Source organism: Schistocerca nitens, chromosome 2, assembly GCF_023898315.1.
Source record: "Schistocerca nitens isolate TAMUIC-IGC-003100 chromosome 2, iqSchNite1.1, whole genome shotgun sequence".
NCBI classification, from domain to species: domain Eukaryota; kingdom Metazoa; phylum Arthropoda; class Insecta; order Orthoptera; family Acrididae; genus Schistocerca; species Schistocerca nitens.
The window spans coordinates 220,629,170-220,643,594 of record NC_064615.1 but is presented as its reverse complement, the minus strand read 5'-3'; the positions used below and the strand labels follow the sequence as shown (position 1 = coordinate 220,643,594).

General features: G+C 36.8%; 1 protein-coding gene across 1 annotated transcript in view; it reads right to left on the bottom strand.

Moving 5' to 3' along the window:
* The window catches only part of LOC126235935 (meiosis regulator and mRNA stability factor 1), a 205,841-nt gene that overhangs the window by 65,694 nt on the left and 125,722 nt on the right, over window positions 1-14,425 (bottom strand). Inside the window, exon 19 of the mRNA XM_049944899.1 lies at window positions 228-554. Within this exon, the coding sequence (XP_049800856.1) occupies window positions 228-554 (327 nt within the window). The remainder of the gene's footprint in view (window positions 1-227; window positions 555-14,425) is intronic.

The window sequence follows — 14,425 nt, the reverse complement described above, 5'->3', positions numbered from 1 at the left end:
CATCCACTATACACTCAGACCCATTATTAAAGGGTTAAGGAAACAATGCAACAAAAAAGCTATGTGCACATGTCTATCAACTTAATAGTGACATCCAGATAGAATTGTGAAGCTGGTAGAAAACAGAGATTATTGAGATCTGTACCAAGTGATTTACTATACAGGAACAAACCTTTCTATAACTAATCCAAAGCAAATTTCAGTACCTAATAAAGGTTGTCACATACCTCTGCAGCAAATTGTTTAGTTCTTTTAATTTCTTCAGGTGTCTGATCTCTTCTAGGAAGTGCAACTGTTGCCTCTCCATCTGCTGACTGCTGCATAACAATGACATTTTCTGCAACTTCACTGAGTAGATCTTCGAGCTCACATACACCATAATCTTGCACAGCAAATGGTCGTCCCAAGGTACGTGAAAAATGTGCTGGTAACTCTGACACCAAAGCTTGCTTGCTGGCTTGCGACTTAAGGACACGTAGAAGATCTGAAGTAAATCGTCTTATTTGAGCTCTATGTGCCAATGTAACTATGCGGCGAGAGCCTTCTCCCATTACCTGTCACAAATAAAGCTGACATTACTAAATAAATACAATGAAACTGTTGAGACAACCACCTTTTGAAACAGTAGGTTTGCAGCCAAATATCTTTTTTGGGATTAACAAACTAATTTCTCTTCCCATAGAGAAGACAACCCAAAGCTGATTGTATTAATAGCAATGAAGAATGGTAGAGAAATGTACATGAAAATTTAACTGTACACCTTTTCAGAAAAGTTCTTGCATGACCATCATGGATTTTGCAGAAATTTTGTGTGAGAATTCGCACATGTTCCCAGTAAATACTGGTGAATTTTTACTTTTGCCAATTTAATACTTGTGGAGATCTAGGCATTTGTTTGACCACATAGTGCAGCTATCAACAGTGCACCCATGAGTTTTCAGCAGCTTTAAGACATAATACCTTCAGTAATATTTTCTTGAAAGAAGCATGACTAGGTCATCTTGTAAAAAAATTTTGTGCTGTCTTAAGCAAAGGAATAAAAAAAAAGATTTCCTGAGCAATTTGCATTTTGATAATTTGAAGCAAAGCTGCCCAAAAAAGAGACACTAAACTGAAGTTAAGCTTTTTATATCTCCGCAAGTAACTGTGGGATATACCTGAAAATATGCATTCTAATAAATTAGCAATATAAGATCTTACAAAATAAAATTTCATTCTCCTACTGGTTTCCAATAGTTTATAAATTTAGGACTAACCAGAATATTTTTCCAAAACTTTGAAAAATAGCTATTTTTAGTGCACTTTCACAAAAATTCTTCTTCTGCAAACTCTCAAACCATTTTAATTAGAAAGATTACATTCTAAACAACTTAAAACCTTATACTTGGTTTTCCAATGGGAGCATAGAAGGACCCAAAAACAAGGTGAAAGTGCACTGAAAAAAACCCATATTCCCCTGGTACTCAAATCTAATATCTTTCATTATGTTCTACAATTGTTTAGTACTCTCAGGAAAATAATATCAGAAGTCCCAATGACTAGGAAATGAGCCTGAGACAGAAAAACTACAAGTAAGGTTTGTTTTTTTACAGCTCCCAGTTCTACAAATTTCTTTTCATAAAAAATGAAATGGAATATGGAATCCAATAAAAAGAACTGTTCTCTCTTTTTGTGGCTCTAATAATAAGACATAATCACATTTGAAAACTTTAATTTTTGTGTTCTGTCTCATTAAAATTTCTTCCTACACAATACCATGAGTGACAATATGGCAGGCAGTACAGATTTCCTCATGGCATTCTACAGCAAATTAATGAAACCTGTAGAAAAAATCAAGTAGCTTAGGATTTTAAAAGATACCTCTTCCACCTTTGGCCTCTGATGATTATAGAATTGTATTAGCAGCTTGGGATTATGTGTCAAGAAACCCATATCAGATTTGGGAACCTGTCGTAAAGTAACCTGCCTGTGACTTCTGTTGCACAGTTATCAGACATGGCCCCTACGTCAATGGGGATACTTGTTTTCTCACTTTTAAAGGAACCAGCAGTGGTCAAACCATCGTGTACAGTACAACAACATTTACACAATGTTCCATGAATATTAATTGAAAAGTATGCTAACACAAAGTACACATTATACCTTACACCAGACTTACAAGCAGTCGTTCTTCCCACGCACAATTCGTGAATGGAACAGGGAAGGGGGGATCAGATAGTGGTACAATAAGTACCCTCCGCCACACACCGTAAGGTGGCTCGCGGAGTATAGATGTAGATGTAGATGTAGATGTAAAGTAGCACATAAACAGCATTACACAATGAAAAGACATACTAATAACTCTCTATAACATAAGCCCATTCCACATCCTGGAGGGCCTCCTCACTACGGATCAATTGGAATGAAAGTAAATCTAATCTAATCTAATCTAATCCAAAAAAATGTCACGAAAACCTGCAGTGAACTTCAACAAATTTTACAGAATGTGGCGGTGTGTAAAACATGACTGTGTGTAAAACACACGGGCTGCTTACACGATGTGTGCTGCAGCTATTATGTAACAATTTTACAATCATGAGCCCTGATAACGCACAGTCAAAATCTGATGTTTATAACCAATTTGATTCTGTAGTTATAGCAGAAAAATAGGCCAATATATGTAATCATGAGTTGTGACAAACACTTTGAAATTTTTTGAGTTATCCAGACTTATCTCACTTCCTAGTCATCAAGACTTGATATTGCCTTCCCCAGAGAACATAACAAAAGCTGTCAGATTTGAGTACCAGCAGAATATACGCCCATTTTCAATGCACCTCCATCTTGTCATACTGCACAACCAAATATAATTTTTAGGTGTTTTAGAACATGGTCTTCCTAACAGAAACAGTTTAAAAGCGTTTGTAGAAGAATTTTTTGTGGAAGTGGGTCAAATATAGTAACTTTTGGCACTTTGAGAAATACTGTCAATTTTGCCCTCAATCTATAACTATTGGAAAGCACGAGGAGAGTAACAATTTATATTCTAAGATGCTGTATTACTAAGCTATTTCTTGCAAGTTATCAGATGTATCCTGCAATTACTTCCACAGATGTATAAAGGTAAACTTCGTATTTTTTTCGGCCATCTTTCCTCCTCTCCTCCAGTCAGGACACACAAATTTGTTTCTCAAGTTAACATTCTTCGGGAGCTCAAGGATAGTGCTCCATGCACATTTCTCTGTTAGTCTTCAGAGAAATGAGGACTGTAGAATTTGCATTCAGTGTCTTCTTCAGATTGCGCGTCCTCAAATTTGTACCACACTACAAATAACGAAAAAAATTTTCCTGCATTGTTATCTTTTTCTTTCTTAAAAAAGAGACTGTGTCCTTAGATTTCACTACAGCTTTTGTCTCTCTGAATTGCTTCAAACATTCCCTGTCTGGAGAGGTTAGTTACCTAACATATTCAGAACACGCTGATTTTAGTGGACCCGTTTGATCTTTATGTGGCTTGCTGATTTTGGGAGCTGGCCAGATGCCAACTGGACTCATTTACTCCATTGTTTTCATATTGTATGTCAAACACGTGGTCTTTGCAAAACTGTTGTCCCTAAGTATATGCCTGTTACATGGGAAGAGACTCGTGTTCCAGAAATCATTTATTGCATTTTCCATTGTTACTACTCAAGTAGATCACTCTAAACAACCTTGTAACAAAAAATGAGGTTGCTACTTGACCTGGGTTATTCGTGCTCCACATTTCTATTTATTGGGGATAGTGCGCTTTAAATGGTCCCATGAATTCCACACAAGATGCTGTATTTTATGTGTGGAATGGGGTGATAAACAGATGATCTGGATGCAGTTTTCTCTTGCTTTGTTTCTCATACAAATGTGGAGCTCTGTCAAAAGCCTTTTCTAAATCTATAAAAACAGCAACGATTTCTCTACCTTTTTCCATACATCTTTCCCCTATAGCTCTTAACAGACCATTAGCATCTCTTGTTCCTTTTCCTCTTCTAAATCCGAACTGCTCCTCTGCAATCCCTCTATCCAGCTAGCCATATAGCCTTCTATTCAACACTCTCAGCAAACTTTAGCTGCATGAGAAATTAGACTGATGGTCCTAAGCTCTTCACATTTTTTAGTGTTTCTCTTTTTCTCTATTGGTATCATAAATGTTGCAGGGAAGTCCTCAGGCCATTCCCCTTTGTCATATATCTAGTTACAGAGGTAGATTATTTCTTTTCTTGTCATGTTTCCCAGACTCTTTAACAGTTCTGCTGACAAATCATCAATTCCACCTGCCTTCATATTCTTCATCTGCTTCAATGCCTTTTCTACATCTACTTCCAAGATGGTGAATCCCTTTCCATCTTCCGACACATATTGCTCCTATTTCCTTTTTTATTTCATCCCCCTTAAACAGACATCCAATATATTCTTGCCATCTGTTCAAAACCTCCTGTGGTTCTGCTAGAGTATCATCCGCTCTTTCTATTTCCATGTTATTCCTCTTTCTTTTACGTTCAAAAACTATCTCACTAGCCAGTCTATACATCATTTCATACTTTCCCTCTTTCTCCATTTTCTTTATTTCGTCGCATTTCTGTTTGATCCATTTTTCCCTTGCTTCTTTAGTTTCTCTTCTTATTTCATTATTCAGTTTGCTGTACCTCTTTTTGCCCTCTTCAGTTTCTACATTTTTCCACTTTCTCTGCTCTTCCGTCATTTTCAATATGTTTTCTGTTTACCATTCTTTCCTAGTACTTTGGAATACTCTAATTCCTAGTACTTCTTTGGCAGAGTCCACGAGTTCTTCCCTCATTTTTATCCATTTGTCATTAACACCCATCAACACTACCTCTTTCCCATTTTTCCATAAATCTGATGCCTTTCCTACCTCTTTGAGTCTTTCTATGTTTAGTCTTTCTTTTGCTTTACCTCTCCAGGCTTTTTTTCTACTTCACTTTTATTTCTCCCATTAGTAGGTTGTGGTCTGAATTTATATCCGCTTCTCGATAAGCTTTGGCATTCTTCAACAGTTCCTAAACCTTTTTTTTATTTTTTATTTTTTTATCAGGATGTAGTCCAACTGCTATCTTTCCCTATTCAAATCTGATCCATGTGTAACGTCTCCTTTTGTGGTGTTCAAATAATGTGTTACTCACCGCTAATGAATTTTCTTTACAGATACTAATTAGTCATTCACCTCTCTCAGTTATTCCTAATCCAAATTTTCCTACCGTATCTTCATCTTCTCCTTCACCCACCACTGCATTCCGGTGATAATGCTGACAAAAATATTTTTCTTGACTACTGCTGCTAAACTGTTTAGCAATGTCAGTGAAATGGCTTCTCCTACTTTCACCTAAAGCTTAATTCTCTTCAATTCCTTCTCCAGTTTTTATTTTTAGTTCCACAATACATAGTTTGGGCAAAATAAATCTGGTCCAAAAAATTTACACAGAAGAGTGATGCATAACTGACCACTGTTAATGAACTAAAGAGCTACCCATAAAGTGCTTGAAACAGAGATTTAGATGCATCACCTGGTTGCTGTCACATGTCTGCACTTTCAGATCTCCCTCACACACTTCTCAAATACTTCACTGTCTCATTAAGTTTCAATACAGAGTGCTAAGCAAAGCACAATTTGAGGGAAACTTGCAGATTTGTTGGTGCAAGAGTTAAAAACTGTGTTTTGGCAAAACCTCCAGCTAAGTTTGCAGTTCAAAATTTAGTGGCAAAATGATAGAAAACAGACTCTGTAGCAAATAAAAACTAACTGTTCGAAAAGAGTAACATTAGCGAAACAAAGCTTGAATGAAGGAAAGCCTGAACCAAAGCCCAACAAAATCTCTATGCCCTTTAATTGCGCACGTGGGAATTAAGAGATGATCAAGTCCGAACATTGTAAAAAAGAAAGCCTCTGCATCTATATTCTTACAAATTTATTGTCATTTACGAGTTAATGCATCTAGGCAAACTTTACTTTCAGGTGTTTAATTCTGCTGGCGGGTTCCGACTGAAGTGGAATCAGGACTTAATGGATCCTAAGGCTTTCATTTCTTCGGGTGAGTTCTGGTTAATGCTAACCTGTAAGTCAAGAAATTAATCCATATGTGGATCAAGTCACACAAGATTAACAACTGAATAGCTATTTTCAGCAAGATTGAGTAACATCATACACTACCTTGACAATATTGACGTAAGAGCACAAGGTTTTTGTTGAGGAGAGGACAACCAACAGAGACAGCACAATCTCCTGGCTACATCTATCACCTTATTTCTCTCAATGATTTTTACATGCATGACAAATTGAAGGGTGAGGTGTACTCAATTCCACACACCGGAAAACTTACAGCAGAGCACTGAAAATGTGCTATTGCTGCTATCCCTCAAGCCGAGTTGCTAAGTATGTCTACGTTGCAAAGTTTGATAGATGAAGCACAGTGCTACATCAACAATATGTAATGTTGATTAATAAGGGTAAATCCTGCATCACTCTTACTGTAAATATTTTCAGGGCCAGGGTTATTCTGTCCCCTGTACAAGTTACCTAACAACTTATTTTCTTCATATCCACTTCATCTTCTATATGACTGCCATGAATTTCATTTAACTATCAAAGTAATATTTCCAAATCCTCAGCATTACATGAACAGCCTCATCTCTCTAGGTAGCTCATGAACTGTTCTTCAAAAACCAGTAGCCTTAATTTCAGTTTTTAATAACCAATTTCCATATCTGAAAATTTATTATGTTGAGTTGCAGACAGGCAAAACAAAAAGATTGTTACACATTTAGTTTTTGACCACTCTCTCTCTCTCTCTCTCTCTCTCTCTCTCTCTCTCTCTCTCTCTGTGTGTGTGTGTGTGTGTGTGTGTGTGTGTGTGTGTGTGTGTGTGTGTGTTTTTTAAGAAGGTTTTGCCAAGAGCTAAATGTGTTAGTCATTTTGTTGTGCCTGCCTGCAACTCCATGTGTTATGTTTACAGTGAGTAGTAATCTATCTTTTTCCTTGTTGTTGTTGTTGTCTTCAGTCCTGAGACTGGTTTGATACAGCTCTCCATGCTACTCTATCCTGTGCAAGCTTCTTCATCTCACAGTACCTACTGCAGCCTACATCCTTCTGAATCTGCTTACTGTATTCATCTCTTGGTCTCCCTCTACGATTTTTACCCTCCACGCTGCCCTCCAGTACTAAATTGGTGATCCCTTGATGCCTCAGAACATGTCCTACCAACCGATACCTTCTTCTGGTCAAGTTGTGCCAATATTGTTGATATTCCAACTTGGAATTTCCATTGATTTATTATTATTTTATTTCTCATTAGTGCCATCAATGTCAAATCAATCGCACCATTCTCCCTTCTCCATATTGACACATATTTCCCTCTTCCTTTGATTAAGCTCTTTGCTCAGTTCCCGGAAATTTAAACTTAACCAGCAGCTTTTTTTGTTTCTTATTTCTTTTACTAAAACTGTAAATCGCATGCAATCTCATATGAGTTCTCCTCCCTCTTACCTTTAATTGACATCTAGGTGATTCTTCATAATAAACAGTTCTGCATAATTTGACAACTTATGCATTGTTTTGTTATTTCCATATATTCTTCGACGACCCACTTTGTTCCACAATGTTGTTATTTTTTTCAGACCAGCTGATTATATCTCAGTACATCAAATTATACTACCCTTATCTTTCCTTTATAGGTTACTTTACGATGGAACTAGAATTAAGCTGTGTGCTGGATTCATACTATAACCCTCACACAACAGTCTCCAACGGGCAATGCATATGCTACATTGTGAAACCACCAGTTTAAGATTTATCTCGTCACCTTAATTTTTTTTCATGTCACTAAAATGAACCATCTGAATACACTAGGTTACTTGTCAAAGTGTGCATCTACGACAAAAGAGAACAATGGTTATTTCTGTTTGTGCCTGTTTCTCATTTTGATAATGAGTAAAGCCAGCTGTAGCTGTAGTTGTAACTGTAACAACCGGAATTTGTGGAAAATTTTGGAAATACACTGTTTGTTTCATCGCAGCAAAGGTAGGACCACTACGCAACCACTTGCTTAGCTATGCTTGATAGTATCTCCTGCATAATAATTAGAAGTACCTTTCCTTAATTTCCTTTCCTAAATGCATTGTAGTGAATTTTTCAGAAATTTTATGTAATGAGTAGTCAGAGAAAAGTTTAAAGTTTGAGTCATAACATTTTGTGCATCACAGTAGTTGATAAATAACTCTTGACACGTAAATCACATGTTTAAATTCACAAAATAATATATTTAAATTTTCTGTTTTCCAAAAATTTTATTTGTAATATTCAAACAAAATGGCACAAAAATCAGTTTCCATTATTGTCGACAATGGCAAAAGCGCAACGAGCCAAGATGGCGTACAATTGCAGGATAGGACATCTGAAGTACCAGCACACAATTAGTCTTATTAAATAGTTCAGAGATGAAAATGACGGAAATGACAAGTGCTAGTGAGCTTTCACAGAGCTCTAACTTTGATGATACATTGATGATAATAGATGAAACTACATCACGTATCTCTGCGAGCAACATTCTGTTCACACACGAATACACAGAAAGTGCAGATAACATGATTTTTTACGACACTTTACCGTCACCCATCACACGAAATTCAACCACATAAAACAAGAGCAAAAACCAGTTTTAAGAGATTTTCAGGATACAGTCACACAGCAGATCAGTGATTTGGCAAAGAATTTTCGCGAGGAGATGAATGTAAAATTTAAAGACACGGAAAAACAGCTAAACCAAGATGTACTTTCTGAAGTAAACAATGACATTACGTGTATAAAATAGAAGTTAGACATTCTTAAGGAGCAGAATGATACAGTAGAGTAGCAAATAAAAGTGATGAAAGACACACACACACACACACACACACACACACACACACACACACACACACACACACACACACACACGAACCTGGAAACTACACAAACACAATTAACTTCCACAGTAAAGAACATCTCTACTGTAGTAAACAAACTGCACAAGGATTACGAAAATATACCAGCAGTGATAGATGAACTCACTTTAAAAGTAGCATCACTTGAAATCTAATCAGTCTGTGCCAAAAAGGAGAGAGACAAAATTAATGAAAATTAATCTGACGTAATATCACAAGCTGAAGGAGGTACTTTAGACAAAATCAGTACCGCCGTGGAAAAGGTAGTGAAGGAATGTAAATTAATCAATCATGTAGTTGAAAAAGTTATTCAGCAAAAGGAAAATGACATTATCGACAAAGTGAACAATTTGCAAGCTACAGAGCACAGGATACGCAACTACTTAGGTGAAACTGATACAGAGACACAAGTTGTAAACATAAAGTGCCAGCCACAGCAAACAAAAGTAATGTATGCACACAGATCACTGCAAACCCTACAAACAATGCCAATAGTAATGACAGACCACCAAGTGTAAGTTTACATGGCATGACACCAGAACCAGTAACTACGAAAAATGTAAACAATTATGACAGCTATATAAACAGCACAAAATGCACACAGCTTTCCACTATATTTGCTGACTAAGGTCTATTGACACAGTCAATTTCCAACATTTATGAGTGAAGGTAAGGAGATGAATCCTGTTGTGTTTATTGGAACTTTTCGACATGTGTTTCCTAGAAACTGGACGGAAGCACATAAGATCAGGTTTGTTGTTGGGAACATGCAAGGCGATATACTTTTGTGGGCGACCGAGGTAGCTGAACGTTGTACCGCATATTTACAATTTGAACGGCCATTTCTTGACAAATATTGGTCAGAAGCTGTACAGGAGAGATTTAGGTGAGAGGTTTTTTAACCCCGCCCCTTTTAATAGCAAATATGGTAGCTTGCGAAGATATTTTGAGAAGTATCTCAACAAAACACGTTTTTGGAAGAATCCTATTTCTCATGTGGATGTTTTAAAAATTTTAGAAAGTCGTTTGCCATCACACATTCGTGAAAAATTAATTACTACACCTGAGCACACCAAAGAATATTTTCTATCCATTTTAGATTCAATCAACCTAATATATGAAGAGAAAGTAGTAACAAATAGGGCGTCAAACAGCCAAACACTACAACAACATAACTTGAATGGTCAATACAAAATGCCAGACACGAACACACAGCAAAGCTGGTATGCACAACTGCATGGATACATGAAGCATGGCAATGGATACGGGGATGGAAATGGTACGAACAAGAGATTTAAACAAAACTTTCCGTATAACAGGAACGATTACCATCCACAAGCTAATTTCAATCCCTCCTCTCAAAATTATGCACTACATGTAAATGATAACAGTCAGCCACATCGGTGGCCGGTGCGTGGCAACAACAATAACGTACAACACGCCATACCGCAGCCAACCTTTGCGCAGCAAAACCACAATACCGCAACATTTCACAACAGCCATATGAACACACGAAAAAGCATGTTGCGAACTGGAAATGATACACATTGGAGAAACAATCACACTGTACAACTGACAGAAGTTGTCCCGTGTACCGAAGTAGATCAGACTACACCGCAGGAAATCCCAAACCGGTCATAGTTGAGCCCCATACTATAGACCTTATAAGTGATGGGAGCAAACCAGATTTGCAAACATGTTTCGTACAATTTGATGAACAAGGAGACATAAAAGATGATCTATACCAACATGAACTAAAATCGGCGAAAAATACACTGGAAGAACAAGTGCGAGTAGTAATCAGAGTGAAAATTTTTGGTACAGACACACAGTTAATGCATGATACAGCGTCCATGACTAATGTCTGAAGCATTTTTCACTGAATTAAGAAGACTGAATGAATTTCCTGTTCTGCCAGTGCAAAACTGCAAAGTACAAACCGCTACATGTGGTAAAACCAAATTAGTAAAGCACCAAGCTCTTATTACCGTGAACATTGAACAATTCTCTGTGCAGTGTAATTTTTTAATAGTAGACAAACGTATAGTCAACTGCTTAATAGGTATGGAGACATTCAGAACCTACAAATCTCAAATAGACATAGGTAATGGCAAGTGCCATTTCTTTGTGAAGGACAAAAGATTTTCTATCAGCGTGATTAACACACTGGAGCGGTATGACAAAGTAAACCCAGAACCCTGTCACTGTACAGTATTCATATACCACGGTGTATTTTGTGAACAGGTGTGATAACGAACACAAGACCGACACTGAAGTTAACCAGGAATTAGAAGAACAAAAATTGAACGAATCAAATATTCTAGATGCTACACAAGAACAAGAGCTTTCTGACTTACTTTTTAAATATGCAAATGTTTTTAATAAGAATCTAGGAGTAATCAAAGATTATGAACATAAACTTAATGTCTATCCTCACAAAACATTTTGTGTTATTTCTTACCCTATACCGTGAGCAAAGCGTGAAGCAGTTAAGCAGGAAATCAATAGAATGTGCAAATGGGGAATCATACAGCCATCATTTTCTCCATATTGCAACCCAATACTACCAGTTAGCAAACTCAATGCATCAGTACGTCTAGTTTTAGATGCTAGAGGCATAAACAAAATCCTATTACCAGTAACAACAAAGCCAGTTAATTTAGATGAACAATTGCTAAAATTTCATAACACCAAATATTTTAGCACCCTTGACCTTAAAAAAATCTTACTGGCAAATAAAGTTACATGAGGAGAGTAGAAAATACACAGCATTTGTCTGCAATGGCAGGGGTTATGAATTTCAATTTCTAGCCTTTGACTTAAACATTAGCGCAGGCGCATTTGTATCAGCCTTGGACAGGGTCTTAGGACCTGAATTGCTAAGTAAAGTTACCATTTATGTTGGCAATATGTTAATAGCCACATCAACTTGGGCACAACACATCAGTATAACAGAAAAGGTATTTAAGAGATTTACTAAGTACGGAGTAACAGCAAATCTAAAGAAATCTAACTTTGGAAAAGAACAAGTGAAATTTTTAGGACATATCAGAACAGGGTATATTACCAGACCCAAAGAAACTAGATGCCATACATAATTGCCCACCCCCAAGGAACAGAAAACAATTGAAAGCATATCTAGGACTAACTTCCTTTTTCCAAAAATTTATACCGCAACAGCTTATGAATAGCTATGCCCTACTTAACCTGTTGAGAAATAATAAACCTTGGTTATGGGACGAGAGATGCCAGGAGGACTTTACCAAAATTAAAAATGCATTAATATCAGCAAACATTTTGAGTCATCCTGACATGTCCAAAGACTTTTGTTTAAGCACGGATACCGTCTCGAGGGCTGGGGGGATGTTTGTTCCAGATACAAGAAGCAGAAGGAAAAACCGTACCCAAGTCATCAGCTTTGTCAGCAGAACTTTATCAGAGGCAGAAAGATAATATTCCGTATCAGAACTGGAAAGTTTAGCAGTAATTTAGGCGTTTAAGAAATTCGAGTATTTTCTAAGGGGTTAAAAAACACTCAAGTCTATTGTGATCACCAATTATTATCTTTTCTCTTAACATGTAAACTGTTACACCGAAGACTAGCGAGGTGGTGTTTGTACCTGCAGGAATTCAATTTTGAAATAATATACATAAAGGGCAGTCAGAATGTTATTGCAGATGCATTATCCAGATTACCGCAGGGTTCGGTGAACTGTCTGAGCATGATTCAGAAATCCGTACATTATTGATGCAAAGTAGTACACAAAAAATCAGACTACAAAAAATTTTGTAAACAAATGCGAATATTTCAACAGCAAGACAACAGTTGGAAAAAGGTAATACAAAATCTTAACCGGAATGCAAACCACAAAGTAAGGAAATGGTATCAGTTACACTAAGGCATTTTGTTTCACCGGAAGCATGAAAGTTCTAACCATTGATGAGTATGCCTTCCAGAGGAATATATCTACGAATTTATCAAACTCAAACACACACACACACACACACACACACACACACACAAAGTATGGGGACACTACAGAGTAACAGACAAGTTTTCCATACTTTGTTACTTTCTTAATTTACGACGATGTGTTTCACAGATATTAAAAACTGGGCTATTTGCCAAAGAACAAAACCATCCAGGGTGTCAAAGTTTACAGAACTACACCCCATACTAACCAAAGCTCCACTGGAAATGGTTTCCTCTGGATATCGTAGGGCAATATCCCAGAGAAAAAGGTGGTGTCAGATACATAATAGCTCTTTATGATATTTTCAAAAAATACATCAAACTATGCTATCAAAACCACTACAGCCAGTAGCATCGTAAGGAGAACTGAAGAGGATTATTTACGAAGAGTAGGGAAACCCAAAGTCATGTTAACAGACAATGTAGCCTATTTTGTAGGAAGAAAATGGAAACAATTCATGAGTACACAGGGCATTAAACACATCTTGGTAAGTGTTTTCCACCCAGAAGCAAGACCTGTGGAGAGGGTGTTTAAAGAATTCAATAGATTTATAACGACTTGTGCTCATAATGAACATTCACGATGGACTGAATACGTGACTCCATTTATGCAAATAGTAAACAATCTCCCCCACAAGTTTCACTCCTAATGAACTTATGTTCAACACCAAGCAAACTGATGAATGGGAATCACCCATACCAAAATTACCTACTAAAGAGTTAACTTCACACGATAAAATCAAACAAGCAGTAATTACACTAGAGAATAGAGCAGAATACAGAAAGAGAATATACAACAAAAAGTTAAAACAAGTTACACATTTTTTCGAAGGGCAACGAGTCCTCTTGAGAACACATCCCAAATCGACAAAGATCGGTAAGTTGAACAAAAAATGGCAATTACTATACTCAGGGCCCTACATTATTACAAAAATACCTTATCCTGGAACTTATAGATTAGTATATGAAAGAACAGAGCAAGACAAAGGTCTTCACTCTCACTAAGACTTAAAAGGTTTTCACGAGTAGTTACACAATGTCACAGCAGTTTTCTTGTCATAAAATATATTTATAAGTAATGTCAGTTTTATAAGAGAGAAATTTTATTGTGTGTATTTTAAATGAAATGTGTATAAACTCAATTTTCTTGTTTTGTAAGCAAAGACAAACCTTTGTTTGGGAGGAAGTGAAAAAACACAGCTTCACACGAAGCGAAATGCAAACTGGAGCAGCGTACGACTCGGCTGTGAGCACTCAACATGCATGTTTACGTCAGTACTAGGGAAGAGACATTGACCTTGCGCATAATAGCATGTAACAACTATATTTACTATCAGGGAGCGAAGGAATACAATATTACATTTATATCAACATGCGAAGTTGCGCCAATACTAAAATATATACATTGTAACTAGAATTAAAAGAAATCATTACAATGAAACATACAGGACATGGTAGCTAACAAAAGGATAAGATACCATAGGAGGTTCTTTGCAGGGTAAATGA